The following is a 17,689-nucleotide window of genomic DNA, read 5'->3' as shown; positions in this document are numbered from 1 at the left end:
TTTGGAACCTGAAGCTCTTTCATTGTCATAGGGTGACAGGGGTTTGATCAGTGAGCCACTGTATGAAAAACTCAACCCAAAACATTCTCTGAGTGCCTGAGCCTGGAGTGCTGGGTGAGGGATTGAGGGAATTGTGTTAGAGACAGGCTGGGCTTTCCTCACTTTGTGTTTGACCCTGCCCTGCGCGTGCCATGCAGGGCAGTGGGGCATGGCAGCTCCCTGTGCCCTTGGCAGCGTGCCCTGAAAGGACCTTCTCCATGTGAGATGATCCATGACAAGACTTTGCTCTTTGGGTTTTGGAGGGGTGAGGATCAAGAGCTCCTGTGGCAGCTGAGCCTTGTAAAGAAACTGAACTTTGCTGCCTTTAGATTTCAAAAAGTCAGAGGACATGATAAAATATTCCATTGTGAGGAACACTTGAATTAGGCTGTAACTTGAAATTGTGTGCTGCTACACCTTGGTAGGAAAGGGTTTGCTTTCTGCCAGGCTTGTAGTAGTAAATCCTTGATTTGTAGGAACTGCAAACAACAATAAATGTTAATTTTCTTTCATGAGCAGCAGTCTGGGGATATGAGTATCTCTTTCCCATTCAGTTTGGTTCCTTCAAGCAAATGAAGAAACTGTCATCACCAGTTTCTAAGGGCAGTCAAGGGAGAAGGTGGTCATACAGTCCATGTAGTGTGTGGGATTTCCCCATTGTTATGATGGATTTGAAATAGGGAAAGTCAAAGGAACTGCCTAATTTATGTAAAGCCACAACACTTTAATCAGTGCCTTGGTACACTATGTTTTTTAATTGGCTTTTGAAATGCTAATCTGTCTTTGATACTTAAGTGCTAGTTAGATCTTAAGAAGGGTAGGGGGTTTAAAAAAGCTGCTGTAAAACATGGATTAAAAATAGATTTACAAAGTTTTGGAGATCTGTGTCTGTAATTCATCTTGAAAAAATAAATATGTATGTATTTTAATAAAATGTGTAATGACATGAGCTGAAAATATTCCCGGGATGAGCTTTCCCCAGTCACTGGTTGCTGTGGCTTTTATTAAGAGCACAGATACATGAGGATCTAAAAGTTGGGAAGTGTGATGGGGCCACTGAGTTTGATCATGCAGATTTATTTGCTCTGTAAATCCATTTCAAGACTGCTCACTAAATTATTTGTTTCACCTCTTGTCATCTCCTTTCCCCAAGTGAATCCAGCTGTTTTTCTTCCTCTTCTTCCACTTATCCTTGCATTTGATAATTCTTGGCTTTGAGCTCTGTGTCATTTGCTTGGCTGTGATGAGGCAGCTGTGGCACTGCCTTGGTACAAACTTCAGGTGTGTCTGAGTTACATTAATTCAGAAGCACTTGCTGATAACTCCTGACTTGTTTTTTCTCACCTCAACTAAATAATCTCCTTGAATTATTATTTCTCATTTAAATACTCACAGAAATTTTATTTTCAATCCTTCATTTGGTAATTACTTTTAGAAAAAGTACAGACAGATCACTTCTGTTAAGAAATGCTCCTGCCATGCAATGGCAAACTCTAAAATGGTTCAGAAAGCAGAAGGATTTGATATGTGCTTAGTAAAAGTGTAGTATCTCCTTTGGAACCACTGAGCACATTGCAGGGGCAGCCCAGCCCAGGAGGAGGATGTTCCTGAAAAGTGACTCTGGAAGTGCCACAGAGAAGCTTTACATGTTGTTTTGTGTTGAAACCTTGGGAGACTTCCTGCTTTTCCACTTCAAATTTGGGATGCTGGAGTGGCCCTACCATGTCCATACTTGGAAGAAGGATTTGGAGTGATTGCAGCCATACTGAACTCTTGGTTCCTGAGCACGGTGTTCTGTGCTCTGCTGCCCTGGGGAAATCCCAATGCTGGCCCATCCTGCCTGTCCATGGCTGTGCTGGGGCACAGGGCTTGGGGCAGCTCACTGACAAACTGGGCACTCTCAGAAGTGCACCCAAAGCTGCTGTGGCTGTGCTCTGAGTGGGGTCAGGTGTCCCCAGGTTGCTGTGGCCGTGCCAGGTGTCACAGGGGCCCTGCAGGGAGGAGGGACCTGCCCTTGGTTGGGTTTGGCTGCTGAGAGCTCCTCCAGACACCACTTGGCTTGGGAAACTAGTCCAGTTTTTAGCTGACCACGTTGCCTCTTCAAGATTTATTTGTATTTTGTGTGAGTCTAGTTTGAGGCTTCCAAAGTGATGAGTGGGAGGCCTGGATGGGCTGTGGTGTCCCTGAGGCTTGGAGGAGTTAATTGAGTTCTGAGCCAGGGTCTAATCCTGCTTCTGGTGCTGCTCATGACACCAGCTCCAGATCTCTGCACTTTGCCTTTTCTCCATGGGCTAATAAAGAATTTTTATACCATAAATTTAAAGTATTACTTGTCATAATGCACCAAGGTGCTGCAAATGAGATGGGCAGGTAGAGATAAGGAATTCTGTATCCATTACAGCTCTGGGTGGCAGGCAGTGGGGGAAGCTGTGGCCAAGAAATCCTGATCCAGGCCATTCCCTGAGCACAGCCTGTGGTGGGGAGCAGGGCCTGGAGGGATGTGGGCTGGCAGTTCAAGGTAGAGCTCTGCAAAGCTCAGCAGCAGAGGTGTGCTCTGTTTCCTTCTGGTGTGTTAGAGTGCTTAGCTATTAAATATCAATCACTTATTTCTGTATAAACAATGGTGAATAGATTAGGATTTTTTTCAAACATTAATTTGAGCTGAAATTTTATCTTTGCTTTTTTTACCATAACTATAAGGAGCTGCACGGAAGTAGCCAGATTATCTGGTTCTGTTTGCTCATGTCCTCTGAGAAGTTTGCCAAGCTCTAAAGATTACAGCTGAGCAGTGTTTTATTTCTCACTAGACTCTATGTGCCATCCCAAAGTGAGAGAGAAGCTCAGGACAAACTGTCCCAGCTCTGCAGAGATGGAGTTAACTTAGAAATAGCAGCACGTTTTTATCCAGGATTGCACATTTCCTTTAACAGCAAGGAGAAAAAAAGTAATCTTGATCTGATCTTCGTGAATAAAGAACATTCTGTATCTTGGAATTGGAAAAAACCTCAGAGCAGAGATACTTCAGAGGAGGGTACTTAAGAGCACTTAGCCAGCAAGTGACATGGGTGATAAATTTTCCTTGCAGAAATATGTTTTTCTATGAAAAAAGCATCTGTGTTTTTCATAAATTGGCTTAGATCAAAATGCATTTCTTCATGACAGGTAAATGGCAAAGGTGGTTTTAACACAACTGCAGTTTGTACAGATTCTGTCAGCTGTTACTGAAAGTGTGAGAGTTTAGACACTTAAGACAATAAATACTCTGTTATTTGTCATTCTCAATTCTTGCAGTTCACATTTGTGCAGTTAAAGCAGCAAAGAAAATCTATGTGAGCCTTTGAACTGGTCTGCAGTTCTTGGACTGAAGGCAAAGGTCCAGGTTCAAAACTATTATAAATTTTTAGTCTCAGATTGGGATTTAATACCAGAGCCTCTTTCCATGTCCAGGGCAGAGAGGGGCAGGACTTGCCTGCAACTGGATTGCTGCTGGAATCCTGGGGAAAGCCCACAGCAGGGAATGTGACCTGCTTGTTTTGAAACTCTTCATTGACATCTACTGACCAAGTCAGAGCCCAGGTGAAGAGACTCTTAATTGCTTGCTTAAAACTAGTTCCTATTGAAAAACACAGGTTTTCTGAAGCTTTTGTGTTTCAAGTTTATTTCACCTTATATCAGACCAAATCCAGCAGCTCATTGTGACTAATACTATCCCTGTCCTGAATTCTGTGGGTCAGTGAGCCAGTTAAAGCTCATTTGTGCTTGCTGGAGGGTGACAAATGCTCTGCTGAAGCTGGAGCAGAGCGGGCACAGGGAGATGTGTGCCACTCGTGCCTGAGCTTCCTGCTTTGGTAATGATGTGATAGTGCTGCTCAGAAAAAACCTCATGTTTTCTAGACTGAAATTCAAGTCCCATGCAGTGCAAGTCTTGTAACTGGCAGAGGGAATATCCTTTGTGCATTTAGTTCATGGGCAAAGCCATGTTCATGTACTTCAGAATAATATCAACTTGCTGTAAATCATAAGAAGTGGGAGCTCTTTGCAGCATATGTTCCATCTTGACCTTTGCCTTTGAAAATATGGCAGGTGATGGAGTTAATCTGTGGAGAAACAGGAATTTGGTGGAAGGGAGCCGGGGCCAAATCCCTGCAATCCTGTGAGCTGACGCTCGGCTGCGGGGTCTGGGTGGTGAGACAAGGACAAAGTGACACCATACTGATGGTGCATCAACACCCCTGAACAAGAAACTTGGCTGAACTTTGTTTAGGTTGGATTCTCATTTGTTAATATTTTGACTCGGATCAGATTTTGCCCTCTTTCTCTCTGCGTGTCAGCACCAGCAATCCCTGTGTAATTCTGTTTGACAAGTTAGCGCCGAGCTCGCTCGGAATCCCGAGCTGTCAGCAGAGTGATGGTTACATCTGCAGCCTGTGCTCCTCACTCCCTGCCTGCTCCTGTGTGCAATCAGCAAGAGATTGCAGCTTTATTTGTCTACAGTGAAGGCTCTGTGTGCTGGCATTGTTCAGGTTTCTGATTGACTCAGTATTGCTTTTGGAAAACGATAAGAACCTGCACTATTGCCCCAAGCACACAATAGCAGCAAGGGTAAGAAGTATCAGGGCACAAGTGTATCTCTGATTAATGTTTTATTTTTCTGTAACAAATTCAAGGTGAAGTTCAATGACCCTGCAAAGGAAACAAGATGGAGGAAAAATATTTTGAATAAGGAAAAATTAGGTTATGACATTTGTGAAGGTTGAGTTCAGTGAGGTTAGTTCTTGCTAACATTCTTAAAAGCATAGGGTATGTTTCACCCTTCACATAAATACACTGGGAATAACGATGTTAAAAATTGTTAAAACTCTCCAAGTCCTCATCATTTGCATATAGAAACCCCTATTGGGGGGAACATGGGGAAACATCTATGGATAATTTGTGTGTTTCTGTAAAGGTGTTGCTCTTCCTTCTGTAACAGCTTCTGAAGTCAGCTCTGGCTTAAATGCACTGTCAATCTGCTCTTAAAAACAGAGGAAAAATTAGGCAAAGGGGTTCTGTTGTGGAGAGACCTCTAAAAACCTGTTCCTGATCCTCTGAGGTTCATGGCCAGCAGCTGCCGGAGGGGTCAGTGGTGTGCTGATGCCACCTGAGCTGTGCTCATGTTGGATAATTTGCAGTTATATGGCTTTTAGTGTGTGCCTTTACCCTGCCACACACCCTGGCTGTCTCCAGACATGTCTTTGAGCTGCATGTTTGTGTCTGTACAAGTTCTGTGTGCTTTGTTTGTCTGCTGTTCTGTCAGCCTTCAGGCACCCTGGTTTTGGGGCTTTCTTTGCCATTCACGCATCCCGAGGAGTTTGCAGTGAAATTGTTGGTTATTTCCTGTCTCTAAATGCCTGTTGTCAGGTACCAGCTGTCTTTGTCACTGTCTATAGAGTTGCATGCAAAAGTTTTTCAGATCTTTCCTTTCTTCCAGTTTTGTGATAAATTTATCCTGACAGTCCTCTCTGTGCATTAATCTTCTTTGAATAGCTTGTTCACATGAGCTTCCGTAATTGATAGCCTCGCCTGGAACTAAAATTATTTAACCTGTCAAGCTCTTTTCTTTCACCACAACCCTCGGATCTTATTCTTCTTTTGTTATGGCTCTCGATTTTGTTTTAGAAAGAGTAATTGTGAGCCTGTAGGGTTCTTATTTTTAGGCAGTCTGTTGATGAAGAAGACCTGAAGTTCCTTAAATGATGAGGCAATCTGTGTGCCTTGTCTTTAGGGCTTCTCTTGAAATCCCACAGGGGTTTCATTGGTCTTGCTATTAGAATGATCTTCAACAGCAGCAAATAAATGACTCCATGGTTTGCATGCCCTCAGTTCATTTTTCTGGCATTAGAATGTTGTTTTAGCTGTTTCTTGGTGTCTGTGGAAGTCAGATTCATTGGCTGCTGCAGCTTTTCCTGCTGCTGCTGGAGCTTTTGTGTTGTTTGGCCCTTGAACTGCCAGTCCTGTCTCCAATTTTCATGATGCTATTTCACCTCCTCCATCAGAAGATCTGTTTTTTTGTTCTGTGCCATTCCTTGCAGCACTGTGCCATTCTTGAGCCTGACCATGTGCTATGGACGGACATCCCCAGCTCAGTCCCACTGCTTTTCTTGTAGTTGTGGTGGTCAGTAGTGACCTCAGTGATTTTGTCGCTCCCATTTCATTCCTGAAATAATTTATTGATCTCCTCTTGTTATCACCTAACTAGAATTTGGATTTACTTGTTTTGCCAGGTAGAACATCATATTATGCTGATGTGTTTTCCTTGTCCAAACACCCTCTAAAAGCTTTGGATGTGTAGTAGATAAAGGGGAGGAATTGTTTCTTGTGAGGGTGGTGAGGCTCTGGCACAGGTTGCCCAGAGAAGCTGTGGCTGCCCCTGGATCCCTGGAAGTGTCCAAGGCCAGGTTGAACAATATTTTCTGCACTATTTTGCTATTTCTCACTGCGCTTTTTTGTAGACCTTCCCCATGTCATCAGATAATTGAGCTTGAAAAGGGGCCTTGGGACATATGGGGTTCAGTTGTTTGTTCAGAAGAGCTCTGAGGTGCCACCAGGTCACTTGGTGTGTCATTGTATGTGACGGTACCTGTGTCTGTGTGTGTCACTGATGTGTCCAGTGACATTTTCCTCTCATTCTGGCCAAGGGACACTGTTTTTAATCAGCACATACCATGTTGTCCATGCTGCCATGGCTGTGTTTAAGCAGGTCAGGATTCTGGTTATGCACTGACATTTCTCATTTGTGTTCTGTATTCCATATACTGCCCACCTCTGTTTATCCAGCAGGGACATTTGGTGGGTTTTCCTCTCTCCATGTTACAGTCCTTGTAAAAATCCTCATCCCTTCCCCGAGGAGCTGTCTCCTGCCCAGATTTTTGGTTGCATTCTCCCCTAAAGCAAGGGGGGAGAATGATGTGCTGCTTGGTGTTTGTAGCAAGGACTGGAAGCATCTGGCTGAATTATCCTAATTCAGGTGCTGCTGGACTTGTGTTCTGCAGGAGTGTTTGTAATTACAAAGTCTGCTCCATGTGCCAGTGAGATCCATGAAATATGTCTCATTAACAGCAGTGTATTTTAAGCCGTTTCACACCTCTGCCACTCCAACAAATGATGCTGAATAATGTTGGAGAGAAGGAGCTGTGATAATTTAATGAAGTGTCCACAGATGGCTGGACTTATTAATTTTTTAGCAGGGCTGGGGTGAGGAGCTGATGCACTAACAAAACAGGCGGCATCTTTGCGATGGCTGCGGCGCTGAAGGGTAGCAGATGTTGGAGCTGTCCTAACAATGGGGGATCATGTTCCCATTCTCCAGTACCTCCTCGTGGTGCTGAAATCTCCACGCTTCCCAAGAGGCTGTTTGGGAAAAGGAGTCCCCAAAATAGTTATGGATTTGTCATGAGTTCAAATTTGATCAGGCAGACAGGAATGGGGGGAAATTCAAGTGGCTGAAAATTGTGAGCAGTTTGTGGGATCATTCACAGACTAGTTGGATGGATTTCAGATGGAGAGGGGAAGCTGTAGGGTGGAATGTTTGGAGCTGGTGCTGCTGGAGTTAGTTTAGACTTGGGTAAGTTAGGAGAAACTTGAATAAAAGTTATCTCTGGGCAGCAAAGGCTTTTCACAGATGGTATCCAGGAGGGAACAGGATGTAAAACCTGCCAGCTGCTCCTGTGCTTTACTCTTTCCATACTGCAGTAGAAATTGGGGAAAAAACAGAAAACATTTGCTGAGCACATCGAGATGTCACAAGAAGGCCTGAAACCAGCCTTGGGAAAATGTTAATTGCACAAACATGTGATGTGTGTGTTTAGAGCAGTTTAATGCTTGTACAAAGCGTTATCTTAAATTCCAGTCAGAGCAGTGGCAACAGAGGGGGACACGTGAGGAAAACTCCCAGGCTTGTGACCACTCATACAGCCCTGCCCCAGCAGGAAAAGGGAATTGCTCCCCAGCTTTCTCTTCCCTGAAGATGAGGAGATGGTTCTCATGTCTCACTCTCCTTCTGCAGGGTTGATTTGGTGAGATGGGTCCCAGAGGGTTGGTAGGGCTCTGTGGGGATTCAGCTGTGCATGGCAGTGACATCCACACTGAGCAGAGCAGCACTGCAGCGCTGCTGGCAGGCTGCAGAGCACAGGCCGGTGTGACTCTGGAGTTACTGCACTCAGCTGAGCCAGTTCGTTAGTAATGGCTGATAATGAAGCTTTTTTCCTTTCAGTCTCCTTGGAAATGATTGGCACTGGCTGCACTTGCAGGGAGGTTGCTGAACTAGGTTGGCATCTGGCTCAGGGCAGTGAATTCCCTGATTCTGCAGACTTTAGGAGATGAAATACTGGCTCCATTGAGGGCAGGAGACCACAGCCAGAATTTTAACCATCTGTGTTTTCCAGGAGCATGGGAATTATTGCTCTTCCAGGCACATCTTTTTCAGAAATGGAGACAATGGGCCACAAATCTCAGTAAGGCTGAGACTGGGAATGCTGATTGAATGCACCACATTTGCATTAATAGATTGTTCATTCACATTCCTACCATTGCTTTGGGCTTGGCTGAGGGGAGGAAGAAACAAAAGGGAAGGAGAAAAGCGGCACAGAGCTGACTTCCCCACCTTCTCTGCCATTTGCATTGTCCTAGCAGAAATGAGGGCTTTGGGATGCATCTAATCCCTGTTATATGCACGTGAGTGCACTGTTGCTTCTGTGTTCTCCTGCCTGTGTTTAGAGCACATTCCAAATGGAAAATCATCCTTCCTAAATTGAGTTTATTAACCTGCATTCTTGCTAGGTCAGTAGTATTTTCCTTTGGTGTCCTTAAATCGATGCCTAATGTATGTGCACTGCCACAGAATGATTAACGTGTGTACAAACATGAAAAAATTGTCTTCAATGTCAGCAGCCCAAAGTGTCATTTATCATGACATTCATTTACCAGAAGATGGGCTGATGTCTTCAGCTGATTGCTCTGCAAGACATGGGTGAGGAGTGGGGGCTGCTTCCTCATTAGGAGTGTATCTTCCATCCCTGGAAGTGTCCAAGGCCAGGTTGGATGGGGCTTGGAGCACCCTGGGACAGTGGAAGGTGGCACTGGATGGGCTTTAAGGTCCCTTCCAACCCAAGCGATCCTGGGACTCCACTCATCATTAGAACTTCTTGATTGAGGTGTTTGGGAAATCAAAGCACTGAGAAAAAAGTATCGACTTTTTAAAAAGTTAACTTTAAAAATAGCTTTAAAAGTGTTTGTAGTTTAACTAGACTGAATTGGCTTATGTGGTAATGCCTCTAAAAATGATTATAGAAAGTTCAGGAAATGCTGGCTTAGGAGTTGATAATTGATGTTTTGAAGAGAGCAGCTCTGTAATGGAAAGGTTCTGGGCTGGGAGATGAAGGGGTATTTTCTAGTGGCTCACTGCTGCAGGAGGTGTGCCAGCACTCTGGGACCTGCTCCTGGATTTATAAACAGATCTCCAAATTAATAGTAATTAAGGTCTGGATTTGGAGTGCTTTTTATAATGCATCGTGATTGTTTTGTGGTTGTTTGTTAGCTAAAGCAAAGGGTCCTCCTCCACAATGGAGGCTTTTAAGCAGTGCAAATTGCCAATAATTGTAGAATAAGAGAAAATTACTCTTTAGGACAAAATTATAGGCTAGGTTAAAATGTATATTTTAAAACCACACAGGACTATGACGAAATACAGGTTTTAGCGGCATTTAAGATGACTTGGAAAATGAAGTGTAATTTCATTTCTAGTGAGTAATGAAACCATCTTGAATAAAGCTTATTTAACCTCAGTGGAGCACCTGCACACAACAGAAGGCACGAGGTCTGTCTTGTCCAGGAAATGAACAGTACTTGTAAGGGATTAAAATTAAAGGATATTTGAGCTGTGTGTGAAAAATGGCAGGGCTTCAGTCCTCCAGGAACATTCCTGCTTGTGCTTGAAGTAGCCCGTATGGGGCTGTACCAGTGGGAGCTGCTGGGAGCACAGAGATGGCAAAGGTGAGGTGAAAACAGAAGTCACAGGGTCCCCTGGCTGAAGGAGGAGACCCAGGATGGGAAAAACTGGCTTAATATGCAGGGCTCTTAATAAATGAGAATAGTGAGAGAGATAAGAATCAGAGGTAATTATGAACATATAATGGGTTCTGTCAAGAAGGAGATTTTCAGAAAGGACAGATGTTCAGAGACCGGAGTTCAGAGGCTCAGGGTTAACAGCCTCATCAGCTGTAAGAACAACTTATTTACCCACTGAATTAGTGAGTGTCGCTAACGAGGAGACCTTGTTACCCTTGCTGTGGCCTCCATGGTCTCACAGGAAGAACTAAGTAACTCTCCAGACTGACTAATGATGGAACTTCTGAGCACATTGTGCAAATGTGGCAGGTGCAGAGATACCTTGGGATGGTGCTGGGCCAGAGGGATGGGTGATTCAGGAGAGGAAAAGGTTACTTGGCTTCTAGGACCGATTGTGCAGAGCCACCGAGATGGCTCCTTCTTTTGGGAAGATCTTTTCAATAGGCAGAGAAGCAGTTTTGTAATATTTCTGTGGGTGTTTGTGATCTTAAATTACTCTAGGCACTGGGGTTTGTCTTTTCTGCCAGGAGAGAGCAGGAGGCATTGGGGGTCACTTGGAGCAAGGGGGGTTCTGCCTGGTTTTAAAGAGGGAGTTCTGCTCCAGGGAGGTACAAGAGGTTGTGCAGTGTCCACCCGTGGGGATTTTTTGAGGTCTGACTGGACAAATCCCTGAGTAACCAGCTCTGACCTTGTAGCTGATTCTGCTCTGGCTGGATCCCTTCCTTCCAAAATTATCCTGTCATTCTGCATCTTTAAAGGTGAATAGGGTGTTAGGGGAATGAGGGAGAGTAACTAAAGATTGGAGCTTCATTAAGCAGAAGGAAAGTTGAAAGAAAGATGTTGGATTTTTTGTTCCTGTAAATACCTTGGAGGGACTGATGGATAAATATCAAAGATGCAAAATAATGCCAAAACAAGGTCAAGATCAAAGGACTGTGAGTTGGTTGGAAGTACACTGGGAGGGGAAACTAGAAACAGAAAGTTTCTTGGAGGAATGAAGTTCTGGAAGGAGTCCCCAGGTGGGACTCAGAGAGAGAAGAAAATATGTAACAGTTGGAGATGAACTGTACAGGGTTATGGAAGGAACTTGACAGAAGTGATTTATATGTTCGGATATACAAATCCTAATCCTAAATGTTAGGATATATGAATCCTCCTCTGTTAGGATTGTCTGGCTGTCCTGCAGGATCAGTCCTTCTACTGCTGCATTCCCAATGTGATAAGTATTAAGTTGAGACTTGTGAAAATAGGGGGTTGAACTGTGGCAGATCTGATAATTTCCCTGTGCAGAAAGCTTAGGATGGGGTGACTGTGGCTGGCTGCCCATCCAGCTGTGCCCTCACTCTGCTCCTCAGCAGGATGGAGAGGAAATAAGATTAAAGTTACTGAGTCAAGATGGGATCACTCCCAGTTACTGTAATGGCACAACAACCTTGACTTGCAGACAATTAATTTAATTTCTTGACAACTGAAGTAATTTGAGTGGTAAGAAAAAACCAAACTAAAGTACTCTCCCTGCCTGCTCCCATGTCCATGTTCAACTCCCTGCCTTCATTCCCAATTCTTCAGCCTCATTATCTGCCCTGGTCTCCCTAGGGTAACACCCAAAGCTGCCCTTCCTCCTCTCCCTCCTCCTCCTCTGACCTGCCCGCTCCAGGACTGTACCTCACACTTCCATCACTGCTGTCCTGTGTCTTCCCTGTCTTGGATGTGCCCCCAGCCTCACTGGCTGCCTCAGCTGTGGAGCAGCTCCAGCTGTGTCCACAGCCTCTTCCCACAACTCCCCCAAAGGTTTGGCCTCCCCAGCCCAACTGTGAAGCCATTAAGTGGGCTCTGGGTACATTTTTATGGAAAAGGTGACTCGGGTTGTGCAGTGCTGCTGTGTGGTGTGCCCTGGTCTCAGCCACACTGAGAATGTTCATATGCAAGTATTTATCTCAGTATTTACCTTGTGGCTCTGTACAGAGGCTTTTGTAGCTGGAGGTGGTAAGTGAAGGTGTTGTGTAGGCTGCATTGTTGAAGCTGTGGTGTCCCATGCCTGGAAGTGTCCCAGGCTGGACAGGGCTTGGAACAGTGCAAGGTGTCCCTGCCCATGGCAGGGGGTGGGACTGAATGAGCTTTAAGGTCCCTTCCAAGCCAAACCATTCCAGGATTCTGTGGTTATTGGGTCTGTTTGCCTTTACACCATTGATGTTTAGCATTGTCCTGTCCGCTGTTAAGCTTTTTAAAGAATCACAGAATCATGAGGTTGGAAGAGACCTCTAAGATCATCAAGTCCAACCTATGCCCTAACATCTCAACTAGACTATAGCACCAAGTGCCATGTCCAGTCTTTTTTTAAACACATCCAGAGATGGTGATTCCACCACCTCGCTGGGAAGACAATTCCAGTGCTTTATTATTCTTTCAGTGAAAAAGTTTTTCCTAATATCTAACCTATACCTTCCCTGACGTAGCTTGAGACTGTGTCCCCTTGTTCTGTCAGTTGCTGCCCGGTGGAAGAGACCGACCCCCACCTGTCTACAACCTCCCTTCAGGAAGTTGTAGAGAGCAATAAGGTCTCTATAAGCAATAAGAGTTGGAGAGCAGCTTAACTCTTCAAAAACTACATTCTTGAGTCTTGACTTGAACTTCCAAGCTTTGCTGTTGTGATCAGAACATCTCAAATTTTTGTTTTGTTTTCCTTGCAGGTCTGCCCAGGTTCACGAGCCAGCCGGAGCCCACCTCGGTGCCGCGGGGCGGCAGCGCCGTGCTGGGCTGCGAGGTGACGGCCGAGCTGGCACCGCTGCTGCGCTGGGAGCGCGAGCGGCAGCCGCTGCCCCCGGGCCCGCGCGTGCTGCAGCTGCCCGGGGGGGCCCTGCTGCTCACCAACGCCTCCGACAGCGACGCGGGGCTGTACCGCTGCGCCCTCGACGCCGGCGGCACCCCCAAGTACAGCGACGAGGCCGAGCTCAAAGTGCTGCCAGGTACCCGTGGGATTCGCCTCTCTGAGCCTGGGAGAAGCAGAGAAATCAATGATCAGAACAGTTCTTATCTGGGGCGCTGCTCTGTGTTGTGCCAAAGTAGGATGCAGCGTGAGGTTGTTTAGCCAGAGTGGTGGGGTTTTGTTTCCTGGGCCATCAGGGCCGAGCGCGTGTGCAGGCTGTCGGTCAGCAGACAGGCACGAGATTTTGTGCAGTTGAGTTGAGTTGGGTCCTTGTGCAGATTCAGTTTAGATGTAATATAGTGTGATATAGTATAATAAAGTAATTAATTAGCCCTCTGATATCCATGGAGTCAGATGCATCACTTTCTCCCCATCATTGGGGTTGCCCTGCCTTTACTGTAGGTACCCACTGCTGCTCTCTGCACTGAGCTGCTCCAGGCCCTGAGCTCTTCAGGGGGTGGAGCCTGTGAAGACACAGGCTGCCTTCCTGTTTTAATGGTTCAGCTTTTAAGGCATTTTGGGGAAAAAAATTTTAAAAGCTGCCAGTAATACACTTCCATTCCGATGTGATGCAAAGGAGGACCCAATGTTTCTTTGAGTATAAAAGTTTGGGGACTTCTGTACTTTTTTCAGGTTGAATCCCATGTTTCAAACCCTATGGAAGCTTCACAAAGAAATCGGTGCTTAGTCTGTTGCTCTTGGGATGCTTAAGCTGAGGTGTTTTTAATTCTTCCCATATTCAGGAAGTTCTGCCCATCTAAACATTGGGATCTTTAGGGAAGTCTCCAACTCAGGCTCTTTGTCCACAGGCCCTGAGCTCTTCACAGTGGTTGGAAACAGGCTGGAGATACTCACAGGCTGCCTTCCCATATTTAATGGTTCAGCTTTTAAGACATTTTGTGGAAAGACTTCTTTAAAAAAACCCTCAATAATATACTTCCATTGTGACATGATTTAATATGGGAATTAACTGTTTCTTTGAGTATAAAAGTTTGGGAATTTCGAAGTTTCTCAGGTTGAACCCCATGTTTCAAACCCTGTGGAAGCTTTGCAAAGAAATTGGTGCTTAGTCCGTTGCCCTTGGGATGCTTAAGCTGAGGTGCTTTTAATTATTCCAGTATTCTGGAAATTCTGATTGTCTAAGCAATGGGACCTTTTGGGAAGTCTCCAACTCTGAGGGGGTGACGTTTTATTTTGGAAGGTTCAGCTTTGCCTGTTGTGCTGAAATGTTGAGATATTTTTGTTAGAACAGAAGTCCAGTGCTGATGTAAACTGTTGGCACATTCAGTGTGTTCTGTTCCCAGTGACACCAGCAGCTGTTCTAATACAAAGGTTTGAAAAGTGACCAAAAATAGGACAGGAATGTGGGTCGTGCTTTCCCAGACTAGGGAAATACAGCCTGTGTTTCATATGGGGTTCCTTAATTGTTCCCAGAGCTGTCTCTTCTGGATTAGTCTCCATGTTGGAATTCTCATTCAGTTGTTACTCTTGGAGAGCTGCTGGAAGGAGTTGCTGAGTTTCCACCTCAGGAATCCCTCAGGGTCAGGCTGCACAGTGTCATGGTTGTCCTGACCTGGTGTGGGCAGCAGGTGGACTTGAGGCAGGTGAGGACACCTCCAGGGGTCCCTTTCAAAGAATAGTTCTGTTTCTTGTGACTATGGCCCTTCTCTACTTAAAATACTAAATTATTCTGTAAAATACCCCAGTTTTTACAGTTACAGCTCTCTTTTGAAATTGGGATGTTGGAAATGAATCATGCTTAAATTTCATTCAGTTCTTTAGCCTTTCCAAAGCCTTGTCTCTTCTCCAACTGAGTATACAGGGTTTGAAGAAAAGCACTTTTGGAAAAGATGCTTGATTGAATTTCTTTAGTTTGGATTGTCTTCATGTTTCTGCAGCCATTCAAATGCTCAGGATTTTGCTGATTTTTTTTTTTTAAACTGAAGATTTCTTGAAAACTTCCATATTACACTGATCTTTTGAATCCTTTTTGGCTCCAGCTGTAGTTTCCTTAGTTTTGTAAGGCTTTGCTGAAAGTGATGAAATAGAGCTGTGTTAGGGAATTTAAATGATGCTGTTTCTTTGCTCCATCATGAATCTGAAAGTATCGATGGTGAAGTTTGGTAAAATCCCTCCCAGCAGGCTTTTTTTTAGAAAGTGGGATTAAGCTGTTGAAGGGAAAGCTCCCTTAGTCTTGAGCAGCCCCCTAATTGATTGTTTGGCCTGAGAAGTATTTGAAAGAAGGATTTGGATTAATCTGTTCTTTATTCACTTTATTCCTCTTTTAAATGGTTATCTGATGTGGGGCTGACAGTGAACCCACCACTGCTTCCCAGGCTTTGAAACACACCCAGCACACTCCTGCATCCCAGAGATTTGCATCCTCACGCAGTGTTCTGCTGCTTAAACATTCTGCTTTGGCTGATACCAGGCTGCCACTGAGCAGAAAGATTCATTTCTGAGCTCTGCCACTTCACAGTGGGTGCTTTCAAACATAGGACTGCAAGGGAAAAGTGTCACTTAACTTTGGGATCCAGTTTCCATTCACCTGGGAGCTGAACTCCCTTCTGGGAGCTTGGAGCAGTGGGAGTTGTGTCTGAGGCAATCATGCTGGCTCCTCTCTGTGTGAGGATGGCTGCCTGGAGATGTTGTATCCCTGCTGTGCAGCCTGGCTGGCTCCAGTGCTGCTCCAGGTCCCTGTCACTTCTCATTCCCCATGCACAGCAGGGCAGGCAGAGCAGCTCCTGCCAGGAAGGTGGGCAGAGCCGCAGGGATGGGGCTGGCTGATCCAGGACTGCTCAGAGCTTGGCTGTCTCTGCCAACTCCCACAGGATTTCCACCTGTTCTGCTTCCCCCAAGTGTCCTGGCACCTCCTCGTGTTGTGCCTTGGAGCTTGTGTGTGCCCTGAGCTCAGTGCTGTGAACACTCAGTTTTATTTTGAGCTGAAGAACACCAAAAACAACTTTCTGAAATCCCTGCGAGTATCACCTCAGGCCCACATGAGAGAGCAGCCAAGTATGTGTGTGATGAGACCCAGAACGTGCTTCATTCAGGGAGCAGGAGTAGAGTAGGTACAGAATACTCTGTCCCCATTTTAGATGGCCAGAAATAGTCTGAGGCTTTGTCCAGTTGTGGAGCTTTGCTGCCGGAACACCTTCAAACCTTCAGACACCCCTCAGAGTGCTTACCCAGCCCAAAGTGCAGCTGCTCTGTGAAGCTCACTTCATGTGGGTACAGTGCAGGGCACAGACAGAGGGCACACCCTGTAGCAGGGACTGAACAAACATGTCAGTGTCTCGTGCTTCTTTTTAACGTGGGAAGAAAAAGGACCAAACCCCTCTTGCTTCATCCAATGTAGAACCACTTCAGGGGATTCCCTGTTTTCATAAGGAGGGAAAGCTGTGGTGGGGCATTTCTGTTTTGTTACTTCAGCATGCACGTTCCTTGGTTGTTGTGTTTTATTTGGGGTCAGTCACTGCTGCAATAATTTAATTTTCCAGCGTGTAAAAGCACTTCCTCAGGAAACTCCCCGATGAAGCACAAGGCTTGCTGGACAAACTCAAACCTGTTCCTTTCTTTCCTAAATCTCTGCTACCTGGTGGAAGTTCCAGTTTCAGGGCTGTAGTTTTGACCTGGAATAGTTCCCCAGGGAGTTGGAAGAGTGGGAATCCCGAAAGTGGGGAATCACTTAGCATGTCTGGAGGAGATGTTAACAAGGGTGGGAGAGGTGGGGATGGAATCCTCCGGAGGGGCAGGAAAGGAATTAGAGGTTTCACTGTGATTTTCTTTGGCCGGTCGGGTTTTGGTTCAGAGGTTTGGGGCAGGTTTCCCCGTGCCCATCGTGTGGCTGTGCCCGGTGCCAGCTGTGTGCTGTCCTTTCACAGATGCCGAGGAGCCGCCGAGGCTGGCGCTGCTGAGGGCGCCCTCGTCGCTGAGCCGCGTGCCCGGGCAGAGCGCGCTGCTCCCCTGCGTGCCCGCCGCCTCCCCCCCTGCCCTCCTCCGCTGGACCAGGAACGGCCAGGAGCTAACCACTGACGGGTGAGTGAGGGCCGACAGCCCTGCCCTGGTCTGATGGCAGGAGTGCAGCTGAGTCAGGGTTTGGGATCGGCGCACGCCTTCCTTTGGGCTGGAAACGCACAGAGCTGATCCCGAGTGCTGGAGGGCTTCAGGGCTCGGTGTTGGGGTAAGGGAGGTGCTTCAGGAGACTGGGGGTATTTTTTTGCAGCCATTTGAAGCCAATAAATCTTGTCTGAAGCATGGAGGTTATTAAGAATAGATTACTTTTAGACTGGCAGTGGAGTAGAAGCAGCAATTGAGGGAATAAGGACTCTATGGGAAAAGGAGGATGGCTTGGGGTATCCTGAGTGTGAAGCCCTGCACTCATTCTTTCTGCAGTGGAAATGTCCACTCTGTGTCAGAATGTCCCACAGGAATGGAAGAATAAGTGTTTAAAGCAAAATGAAACATTTTCTCATTAAAATAGAATAATAAAACCATGATGGCAAAAATCAGTGAGCTTTCAGAGATGTATGGAGTGAGAACTTATACATTGTCATTGCTGGCACAGTCGGAATAATGTGGTAGGAAATCCATATTAAAATAGCAGAACAAGTCTTATCA

General features: G+C 45.7%; 1 protein-coding gene across 7 annotated transcripts in view; it reads left to right on the top strand.

The window, feature by feature from the left end:
• The window catches only part of NEO1 (neogenin 1), a 173,645-nt gene that overhangs the window by 56,565 nt on the left and 99,391 nt on the right, over positions 1 to 17,689 (top strand). For all 7 annotated transcript variants that reach the window (XM_064389450.1, XM_064389447.1, XM_064389446.1 and 4 more), the window contains exons 3-4: positions 12,834 to 13,109; positions 16,954 to 17,107. In XM_064389450.1, coding sequence (XP_064245520.1) covers positions 12,834 to 13,109; positions 16,954 to 17,107 — 430 coding nt within the window. The remainder of the gene's footprint in view (positions 1 to 12,833; positions 13,110 to 16,953; positions 17,108 to 17,689) is intronic.

The sequence above is a fragment of the Passer domesticus genome, chromosome 14, assembly GCF_036417665.1.
Source record: "Passer domesticus isolate bPasDom1 chromosome 14, bPasDom1.hap1, whole genome shotgun sequence".
Lineage (NCBI taxonomy): Eukaryota > Metazoa > Chordata > Aves > Passeriformes > Passeridae > Passer > Passer domesticus.
This window is presented reverse-complemented; position numbering and strand designations above follow the sequence as displayed.